General features: G+C 37.4%; 1 protein-coding gene across 2 annotated transcripts in view; it reads left to right on the plus strand.

Moving 5' to 3' along the window:
* The window catches only part of vps50 (VPS50 subunit of EARP/GARPII complex), a 141897-nt gene that overhangs the window by 13333 nt on the left and 116759 nt on the right, over window positions 1–11805 (plus strand). For both annotated transcript variants that reach the window (XM_016530397.1, XM_016530398.1), the window contains exons 5-9: window positions 984–1037; window positions 7287–7357; window positions 8284–8401; window positions 8524–8559; window positions 8872–8954. In XM_016530397.1, coding sequence (XP_016385883.1) covers window positions 984–1037; window positions 7287–7357; window positions 8284–8401; window positions 8524–8559; window positions 8872–8954 — 362 coding nt within the window. The remainder of the gene's footprint in view (window positions 1–983; window positions 1038–7286; window positions 7358–8283; window positions 8402–8523; window positions 8560–8871; window positions 8955–11805) is intronic.

The following is an 11805-nucleotide window of genomic DNA, read 5'->3' on the forward strand; positions in this document are numbered from 1 at the left end:
GAGTTTGACGTTGTTGTTGCTTGAATTGAATCAACGCCGAATTGCAGCTAATTTGAAAGTGAAAGTAAAACGCGCACTGTGCTTTTTCAAGCTATTTGAAAGCCAAGAAATCCGAGGAAAAGAGGGAAAACTCAAACGAACAATTGCTTGATGCCGAATTGCGGCAATTCAACGAACTAACACCCCCCCTCCCCCCAACGGTGATAACGGTATTACCGGTGTTGTCACACGTGATTAACCGGTGGGAAAATTTCCTCACCGTCATAACCCTAGTCTAATGTTGTTTTGGACCTCATTACCTTTCATTGTATGGCTCATTCTTCAGAATATTTTCTTTTTGAATATAAAGCAGGTTTAGAACATGATGGTGAGTAAATGATGATAGAATTGTCATTTTTGAGCAAACTATTCCTTTAAGAGCCAAGAGCTGATGCATATGTAAGAGCAAGTTGAGGTGCTCTTGAAAATGTCTCTTTCAGTAGTCTTTATCACACATACACACTCACACACAACCCAGCGCTCTCCTGCCAGTCGGTCTCAGCTTTTCGCACAGTGAGATCTGCTAACATACGCCGCTGCTCAGCTGTGTCTGCCATCTGTTCAGCTCTCACAGACACACCAACACTTCACAGCCATCCCGCCCTCTCGTTCCTGACAGCCCCACCAGGTGACGCACATATCGATCGGAGCGTGCCTCAGTATGCCTTATATTTATGGCTTGACCTTCCGTGGAGCCATTATTACCGGCTGAATGTTTGAGGGCCCCAAGAAAACATTTATTATATTGTTACAGAGTAATTGTTGCAGATGTGGAAGACATGAAAAGCCTATAACAGACTCCAATTCAATTTTAAAGTCTCAAGTTGTTCTTCTTTTTTACTACTTTTAAAGCCTCAGTTAATGATTAAAAAGAGTTGTTAAATGCACAAAGCTAGGACATGTTGAACAGATGTTAACCTTTAGCTTGTGTTCTCATCTTACAGGTATCTAAAAGAGTGGCGGACCTCATTTTGGAGAAACAGCCTTCCTATGTTAAGGTAAGCAGTCCGTCACATCCGGAAAAATTGGGTCTGCAGGATACATTCAATCAACATATGATTTCCAGCTTGTTCCTTTTTCTTCAAGGTCAGGGAAACAATTTGATATTTACAGTATTTATGATACGTTTTTGTGGTAATCAACATTATATTTTCACTTGCTCTTCTTTTTCTTTAAAAAAAGAAAAAGAAAACAAAAATCTGGGTTTCATTTACAATGTAAGAGAATGGGAACAGTCCATAAATGTTAGAATACTTACTGTTTCAAAAGTATAGCCACAAGATGTAAAAACAATGTGCATGTTAACATGATTTTAGTATGAAAAAAAAGAATCTAATCCTTTGTGTAAAGTCTTTATGAACCATAATGGAACTTAAAGTCTTGATTTGAAGGACATAAATGGTTCTAAATCGGAGCAGAAAGTCTTAAATTCATAAAGTCAAGTCATGGCAAAATAATATCTTCCTCATTATTTCTGTTTTCCAATGCAAATATCTAAACACTGTTAAATGAAGATATATTAACTTAATGCAAAATGAACATATGAAGTCTTGTTTTCTGAGAATTTGAACAAAATTAAGTGAGTTTGTTTAGAACAATACCAAGTATCTGTGAGTGAGTATAAAAACGTTTTTCCTTTTGAATTAAGTTGATTTTTTTTCTCTCCAAAATTGGTCCCCATTCAATTCCATTGTAAGTGCCTCATCATAACCTTGACATTTTTTTCATGATGACTGTAACTGCATCCTAGTTTCCGTGGTATTTAAATCGTTAAACTCTCTAAATGTGTATTTGTTAAAATAAGATTTGTGCAGTGTGTTTTGCAGATGAAGCTGAAGATACAGTGTGATTTTTATCTCAAATGAGTATTTCCATGCAATTTGGGATGAAAGTGGAAATAGAAGACTGAGCCAAGGCTCTGTGTCCTCTTCCCTCTGGTCATATTTCTCTCACATCCTTAAAAATCACTGTGAATCCCTTTGAAAGTGGATCACTTTGGATCACTTTGAAATTTCTCTTAAAGATATGCTTTAGAATGCTTAGCTTTGATCCTGTGCCAGGATTTCCACCTCACACTCGATGCGTGGAATTGTTTTGTGTGTTAGATTCCCTCTTGATAAAGCCTGATTGACTGAATGATGCATCATGTTCATTGATGGATGCAGTAGTCTGTTTTTGTCTTGATGCTGTCTCGTTTCATTTTAACATCAGAGGGTCAAATTGAGTTCTCTCCATGTCTTTTGTTGTTCAAAATTGTACTGGACAGAAGCCTTAAGAAAATATGTTCTTTTCCATGATTCAAGTCATAATTTACCATGAAGGATGTTTTACTTTCTGTGAGTGGGCGGAAAAGAAGACTGTTGTTAATAAAATCACAACTGTTGTCAAATGTATCAAATTCTGCAGCAAATTCTGCAATCTGTTAAGCTGTCATATCTTAAGCATTGCTTTAAAAAGTACAGATATGTTTTCTTTTTTGTCCTCTTTATACAGTTTAGCTGTATATGTCATACTTGACAATAACTCAGTCGGCGAACTTGGTCTGATGTGCAGTCCCTAAAGAAATGCTGTCCAACTCACTTTGTGTATGACGTGTGTGTGTGTGTGTATTGAGGGCTACGATGGTAGAGATAGAAATGCGTTACAGCTATGGGACACCCAACAGTGCCTTATATTATAAAAGTATAATCTGAAATATTATTGCAATTTTATTTTTAATGTAGTTTTTATTAATAATATATAAGATTATGATTTGTTTTCCTGTGATGGCAAGCCGAGTTGCTCCAGTCTTCAATGTCACATGATCCTTCAGAAATCATTCTAATATGCTGATTTGGTGTTCAAGAAACATGTCTTATCAGTGTTGCACAAAAAGTTGTGCTGCTTATTATTTTTGTTGGGAACTGTAATGGGATTTTTTAAATAGAAATTTAAAGAGAAAAGCATTTTCCTTGCTGAATAAAAGTATTAATAATAATAAAAAATCTTACTAACCCTATTTAAACGATAGTGTATTTGAATTGCTAAAAGTAAAAAAAAATACATTTTGGTGTTGTTTTACACGATAAAGATGATGATAAATGGTTAATGATAAAATAATGAAGAAAAATGGCTGAAATTAAATGAATACCTATTTGCGCTATATTTACGGAAAATACTCTAATCACTCATAGTCAATATTGATGCTAACAAGGTAAAAATTGCTAATTAATGGTTAAATAATAAACCTTGCTGATACATTGATCTATCATAAACTCTTTATCATGAATTGGCTGATTTGGCCAAACAATGGGCGATATGTACAGTTATACTGTAGACTGTTCCATCTGGTGACGCTAGAGGCTTAGAAACTACATGCTTCACCCATCACACGTCTTCATCCAAAATGGAATGCAGATATTCATCTTCTGACCTCAATCTCAGCCTTTGTAATGGACAGCGGAACAGAAAACATTTAGAGATTACTACTACAGTCATGTCACAGCAAATTGCCCTTGAGTCATTGTAACCCAACACAAAAAGCATTAGATATTCTTCTTGCATTAGTCATTGTGTAGGACAAATACCATATTTCATGCCTTCTCAGATGCTTTTGTAAAACAATGAGAATGCACGTTGAATAAAATACATTCACATCACTGAAATAATTCCATTGACCTATTTATAGCTGAAGTTCATGTTTTGAAGTTCTAATTTTAGACCAGCTTTGTAACCTTAACAAGAGAACGCTTCAGGAAAACCCAGTCATACATAGACAAAAACTATATAGAGTCAATCACCAAAGCACACGTGAATAGAAAGTGCTATTTTTAGACCCTTGCTGTCTTAAACAACGGTCGTTAACTCTTAAGAAGTGTTTGCCAAAAGGATGTAGAGAGAAATATAGTTATTCCTGTTCCTCTATTTGAAGAGCTTTTAAGTCTGCTGGTTCTTTGCCACAAGCCATTTTACACCTCAGCAGCCTGCATTTGTCCCAGGCCTTTCAGAAATAAGATGGGATTTCAGCCATGCTTTTGAGCTTTATTATAGGCCGCCCATGCTTTTAGATATCTGTGATACATTTTCTTGTGCCTGTCACTGAAATAGTCAATAAGTGGTATATCACATCACTTGGGCTCTCAATTTTGCTGTATACAGCAGCATACATAGGCAGCTTATGTCACCTTCTAAGACATTGTCCTGACTGAAATGAAACCTCTATATAGGCTGTAACTCTATTTACAATCATTTCAGTAAAATTTGAAATCAGTGTGTTGGTAAGCTAACAATGCCTATTCTAAATTCTGATTGGCTTTTTTTTTTTGTCATTTATCACCTGAAAAAAAAAAATTTCTAGAAGTGATTCCAACAAAATTGTTCCTCTGTCTGTTAATATTATAGCTGTGGTGTGGACCTCTATTCTCATACAATTAGAACAGTTGTTAAAAATATACATTTACAGTTATCATTCTTTTTTGTGAAAAGCACTTTACAAGTCTTTATAATGGTATGTTCTAGGTCCTAGATCACATATCATTTTGTGTTTGTGTTTATTGAAAGGTTGTTTAGGAAGATGTTTAGTCAGGTGAACAATTGGCATGTTATTAAAGAGTACAATCCAGTGAACACACTGAACTTTTCTCACAGCCTCGTTTTTATTCCTGTCAAAAAACATTGTGCTACCCTCACTGAAAGTATGGTCACATTAGTGAAATTTCATTAGCAAGAAGGTCCAGTGCTCATTAATAGTGAAGCGATGTATGAAGCACAGCTCATGCTGAAGACTCTTTCAAACCAAGCAGCTTTCTTTTGGTCAATGTAGTGAATTAGTGTGACCAACTTAAACCCATTGTGAAATCTGCATGGGGAAATCTTTCATTCTCAGCAATCGCATGGATTCCTATTAAAATCAATTTTGCCTATCAACGGTAAAAAAAACAAACAAAGCAAGATAAATTCAGTTGAAATTGCTTGTCTAATTCTGGGAAAACAAAATACTGATTAACTCTTTCCCCGCCATTGATGGAACTTTCCATCATTTATGAGGCAACGCTTCCCCGACATAGGCAGAATTTTCCGTCTTTCTGTGTTTTCACTGGTGTATGGTAGGAGACGCTACTACGCATCTTCTGAAAGAGTATTGAACATCTAAATCAATACACGGCGAAGAAGCAAAAACAAGCGATTGCATCTGTAAGTAGATGCATATGTAAAATAACACAATTATCAAGCATTATAAATCAAAACTGCCTAATGTTACTGAATGAAATGATTATCCAGGAAGTGGTATAGGACTGTGCAAGCTTTGGAAGTGTTGATGGAAGCGATCTGTTCTGTCTGTCTTTTGATTATCGTTCTGAATCCAAGCCAGATGTAGTCTTTTACAAAGATGTGATTTAAAAAAAAATTTTTTTTTTTATGAAACCTACCCACATTCAAGTTTTGATTTTTAAAAAAATATTGCATGAAGCTAGAATAAAATGTTTTGTGTTTTTTTTTTTTTTTGACATATTGCATGTTCAAATATTCACACAACAAAATATTCTGGGTGCCATTAAACTTTTGTGAAAATGATCAAAAATGCTGGCGGTGGCTAGCAACTTTTAAAAAAATATATATTTATGGGCTTTTTATGCCTTTATTGGGACAGGACAGTAGAGAGATGACAGGAAAGTATTGGGTGGAGTGAATTGGGAATTGATAAAGGACCTCGAGATGGGAATCTAACTCGGGTTGCCGTGAGCGCAAGATGCGCTGTATGTTGACGTACTAACCACGAGGCTATCGGTGCCGATGGCAACTTTTTTGAAAAACCGCTGGTTGGGAAAGAGTTAAGATGGTCTTTTGCAGTGCATGAATTACTTCTGAAATTGCAGTCGACATTGGCAGTCTTGGTCTGGGGTGTGTTTAGAGTTTTGGGGGCCCTAAGTAAGCAGTCCCTGGGGGGCCCCATCGGTAGAAATCATGTTCCATGGGGGCCCCCCCTGGACAATTGCGTGGGGCCTAAACACGCTACTGGTCTTGGTTATATTTAATTTTATTTGTGAGTGAATTTAATTATAGAATGTGTTTTGACTAAACACATTTTTGTGTACTGAATGGGATTTAGCTCTCAAAACAGGAGTGACAACCATGTATTTGGCTCCAGTGTGTATGTGGAGATAGTGAGTCACTCTTGCTTGAGCTCTGAAGCCCACTGGATCCCTTAAGGACCCTATGACTCAGCGGGGCTATGGTTGGGTTCAGCTTCCTGCTCTAGTGAGGGCAACTCCAAGGGCACTTCAAAAGCACAGAGACAGAGATTCCTCTGGATAAATCGCACAGATTTTTTCTGCAGATGCCTGGCTAAATGACCAGCCTGTGTTTCCTCAGCAAAGACACCCTGTTAACCTCACGCCTTCCATGTGTTTGTCAGTAGACTGAACGGCAGAACAAATCAAACACTACACTTTTTGTTTTATTCCTGTTTGTACTGTCATCTATTAGACGGTACTTTAGAGTCTGCAGGAGGTTCTCCAGGCACCCAACTTAAAGCTCAATACGGTCTGTTCATCTCCCAGAAGCCTTCCAGGATTCTTCCGGGTATTTGCTACTGATAGCCTTCTGAAGAATGAACGGCTCTCCTTGTGACGCTTCGCATAAGGAGCCTCTGTTTCTTCTGCTCCTCTCTGTGGAATAAATTTTTTCCACCTCATATTCTTTGGCCAACTAATTATCTTTAACGTGACACTGGGATGATGTTTCGGTGCTGAAGGCTGTCTCTGTGTTGGCCAGACCTAATGTGCGTCGAAAGATTGGGTCACTCAGTGTGAGCTCACCTCAGGCTGTGACAGCTGCGCTCTTCAAAACTGAGAATGCTGTGAAGGGGGGGCCTTGCATGAGAAAAACCTTGCAAAAAGCCCTGAACTTCAGTTGTCTAGTAGTTTGTGGACATGTCGGTGTGGGCTAAGGGAGCATGTTCTTTCTCATTATGCTGCTTTTCTCATTCCTATACTAAAAACCTTGTCAGCATTATCATCTCTCTTGCTTTATTGTTCATAACGGGCCTGAAAAAATTGCCTAATAGAAGAGAACATTTCTGGTCTGAACCCATTAAGCATAGAGGTTAGAATCGCAGTTATCCGTGAGAGGTAATATCCTGCTATATGGAAGGAAGGTCGTAAGCATTGTCTCATTTGTCTTGTCTACTTCAAAGGACACCAGAGTAGCACTTGCCTAATGTTTTGGATAAACTGTCATAAAACTTGAAAATCATTGTTGTGTTGTAGGAGCTCGAGAGAGTGACATCTCTGCAGACCAACTTGCAGCTGGCTGCAGTCATCTGCACTAATGCACGAAGGTCAGAGAGCTTTTATCACTGATTTTGAAAATCGGGTTTAAAGGAATAGTACAGCTAACAAATGAAAGCCGTGTTATCATTTTTCATCCATATGTTGTTCCAAACTGACTTGTTTTTTTCTCAGTGGGACAACAAAAAAAAAAGAAAGAGAAAATTGTCTTAAATGTGGACAGAAGTTTTCTTGTTTCAAAAAGAAATCAGAAGTGCATAAACGTATCAAAAAAGGTCTGAACGATTCCAAGGCTTCTGAAGTCACATGTTAGCTTTGTGTGAGAAACCGACATGCAAGTGATTTACATCATTCATTCCAGTGAGCGGTTTTATCAGCGAATCATACAAATCATTTATTAATTTCTTCACTTTCCTCAAGAACTCTCAGGAATGTGCCAAAGGACTCATGCATGGTCGCAGTGTATGGAAATTGAGAGAAATGTAAGCACAAAATTAAATCTTGAGGATCTTGCAATATTTTCGCTAAAGGTATTTAAAGCTTTAGAACTCATTACTAAAATTTTATGCTGTAATGTAATATACTAAAACGTTGTGCTTACTATAGTTAATATTGTGTATAATATACTAAAATACAATTAGTTCTGATTGACAGAAATATGAAGAAAGAGTTTGCTATGAAGAATTCTATACTATAGAGATAATGTTATAGCTTTCGTTAAATAACAATTTACATTTCTCTTGTTTATTTTTCTCCCAAAAAGCTATCACATGACTTCAGAAGTACTAGAAAACAGTACACAAGTTGTTTGTCCACTTGATGCTTCAGTGCCTACACATTTGAAAAAGAACATGGAAAACAGTCTTTTTGTATTCATTGAAAAAAAAGTCAAACTGGTTTTCACTGTTAGGCCAGCTATTGCTTAAAGTTTTGATAAGCAGTAGAATAGGCAGAAATGCTGTAATTCTGCTTTTAGGCAGCTTCGTTCTGCTAAAGAAGGCTTCACTGAAGCCAGTCTGGGGCTGTTAGCCAATCAGAGACGACGACAGCTGTTGACAGGATTGTTGAAGTCTTTGAGGACCATAAAGACTCTGGTAATCACTTCATCAACATTGTTAATGGCTAAACAGAGAGTTTCAGTCCTCTGTGCATGTTAATTTCCCTTCTGCCTAGTTTCACAGACACTCTGTCCTTCTTCTCTTTGCTTTTTTTACAGCAAAGAACTGATGTTCGACTGAGTGAAATGCTGGAGGTACGTTGGCACAGAAATCTACACAAATACACCTATTATTTAAAAGATAACCAAAAGAGAACTTGCAAACAACTGAACGTGTTAGCTGGACGAAGATGCTTTGGACTGAGATTGTCTCTCACACCCACTAATTGTGGTGTTTGGTCTCTTTATGTCTTCTAAATGTAAATGTAATATGAGATTGTTCTGTCATTGTGAGGGTAATGATAGAAATCTAGCATCATTCATTAAACTGTAAGCTCAGTTGTTCTAGTTGAGTCCTGTGAAAATGTCTACAGATATTCAGGTAAAATGGAGCGTTTAATTTTACAGGAGGAGGACTATTCAGGCGCCATCCAGCTGTGTTTAGAATGCCAGAAGGCTGCCAGCACTTTCAAACACTACCACTGTATAAGGTGGGTGGAAAACCGCTGATTGGATTGGTGAGCGATCCGGATTCTGAAGTTCACTAAATGATGGCATGTGCGTATGTGAATATAACGGAATTTATGTGAATTTCTGAACTGCCTTTTTAAATCGCTTTAGTACTCTTTTCATAAACTGATTATGTTTGTAACATAGCCATTCATTTAAAGGGGTCCTATTATGCTCTTTTACAAAGTCTTGATTTTGTTTTGGGGTTGTACTAGAACATGCTCTCATGCTTGGTGGTTCGAAAAACGCATTATTTTTAACATAATTTACATTATTACAATACCTTTCTCCCCAGCCTGGCACAAACGGCTCAATTAGTTCCGGGTTTGATGAAGGCCCGCCTTCCGAAAAACAAAATGTGTTGTAATTGGTTAGCTTTCCCAGTGCGTTGTGATTGGCGAACAGCTTAGACGGCGTTTCAGTACTGCAACGCCCCTTCCTCCGTCTTTCCTAACTCTGTTTATGTGGTAAGTGAAATTTTAAGTACTGCAATGTAACAGGCAACCGTTAGCAAACGTTATTGTTTTCCGTGCCTTTATGAATACGGATTCACCCTTCGGGCACACCACCCACCCCCTGAAAAATAACTGCATTTACTATTTACAGATAAGTGCCATGGTGATATGTATTATGTTTATTTCAAAAATTCTGAAATTCAATAGGTACTGTAGATATGCATTGCTGTCAATTTTAATAGTTATTTATGAATTACTTTACTATAAAACATGAAGCACTTCTTCTTCGTCGTCGTCTTGTCTGACCACGACCTCGCCCCTCCCCACTCCCCAAGCATTCGAATTTCTGTAGGCGGGAATTATTTTAATGATATTCCAATGGGCCGCTTTGTGACATCACAAAACCCGGAAAACAAACGCTGTAGTCCAAACGAGCCATTCGTTGTAGTTCTGGAAAAGGGATGTAGGGTTTGTATACAGTCCATATCCATACAGCATATTTTTCTGCTGACAGACATTCAGGTGTTGCTTGCAAAAAGTCTTAATGAACAGGTTTATCAAACTTTTTATGTTTTATAATCCTTGTAATATCTATCCAGTGTGTTATTAAGATCAGTGAACTTGCCATGAGATTTTGTGCAAATTCTGACAGTAAAAAACGAGTCTGTTCTATAAATGATACTGTAAGAACTGTGAAGCAGGTACTTACTGCACTAATGTATACAGTTATGCCATTTTCCGTTATTGTTGTACTGCATAGCCTACAGATTTAGCCTTCGGGAAAAAATGCTGTTCATGTTCAATATACTGTAACTGAATTTATACTATAGTCGACCTTTTCAGATTTGCTGAGTTACATTTAATTTGACAACCTCTGCCAAGGTAAGGCCACTGTTTTAACACATGGCGTATTGCATAATGATGTCTCAGACTTCATTTGATACAGCAGTTCCCTGCTCCGTGGCTGCCTCCCTCAGATGCCCACTGTTTTGATGGGTCACATGACTGTTTCTTTGACAGGGCCCATGCCCACCTCTTTGGTGTCTCTAATGGGCATCTTAATTTGCGTGAAGTAAAGAGTATGTATAGATCTAAAACCTTTTAGGTGCCATGAAAAAAAAAACTTTTGTTGTCAATTATAAATGTGAGATTTTGATGATTTGAATGTGATGATTTTTTGCAAGCCACATCTGAATGGCTGTCAATAAAGAAAGGAGTTTTTTTTCTTTCCTCTGACAAAGTCTTTTTCACTTCAACTCTTTGGGAACAAATTATTGGGTTCTAAAAATAGCAATATGAATTCGTAGTCATGCTGTCATTGTAGTCATTACATCGCTTTTATTACTCAAGATGTTCTCAGTCTGGCATAAAACAGTCTGCAATCTGTGTTGAAGGATATGGCACTTAAGCTGTGAAGTTTCATCAGCGAGTATGAGGATGAGGAACAAATGCATCTGTTTGCTGACCAGTGATCGATATGTCATGACCCACACTAATGGAGTGTCTTTTATCTCATTGGGATGTGGCCTAACAGACAGGGAGGATGCTGTCAGTTTCGCTCATGTAAAGGCTAATACCAATTGTTCACTAGTCTTAAGCACTCCCTCTCTTTTTGTGACTCTGCATTGCTGCTCTGTTTAAGCTGGCATAGGAAGTTTTTGCTATCTGATCAGCCTCCAGTCAGCCTGCTCTGCACACATTGATATTCATGCAAGTGCATGGAAACCTGCCCAATGTGATTTCCTTCTGTTTAAATGCTCTCTCTTTGAAGGAAGAATTGAATGAAAATTCATTTTTCATATTTTCTGACCAGCTACTGAGGTCAGCTTGGATAGTATAGTCCTGTTGGTAGATGCCATAACTACAGTGCCTTACAAAAGTATTCATACCCCTTAATTGTTTCACGTTTTGTTATGTTGCTGCCTTATGTTAAACTGCTTTAAATTACTTTTTCCTCACATCAATCTACACTCCATACTCCATAATGACAAAGCAAAAACAGCTTCGTAAATTTACTAAAAATAAAAAAACAGAAATAAGTGACAGCTGAAAACTCTCTTTCGTCACTGTCTGACTTCATCCTAATAATAAAAAAAAAAAATTTCTTCTCTTTTCTTTAATCTTTCCCTTTCTAGCTTGTACTTATTTGAACAATGCTTGAAACTTGGTATTACGAGCACTTCCTGTGTCTATTTGCCTCTTTAAGATGAATCGCTTGATGTATTTCCCAACCAAAAGTCGCTTTGGATAAAAGCGTCTGCTAAATGAATAAATGTAAATGTAAGTACATTACATAAGTATTAATACCCTTAACACAGTACTTAGTTGAAGCACCTTTACAGCCTCAAGTATTTTTGGGTATGATGCAACAAGCTTT

Source organism: Sinocyclocheilus rhinocerous, unplaced genomic scaffold, assembly GCF_001515625.1.
Source record: "Sinocyclocheilus rhinocerous isolate Xijiao unplaced genomic scaffold, SAMN03320098_v1.1 scaffold781, whole genome shotgun sequence".
NCBI lineage: Eukaryota > Metazoa > Chordata > Actinopteri > Cypriniformes > Cyprinidae > Sinocyclocheilus > Sinocyclocheilus rhinocerous.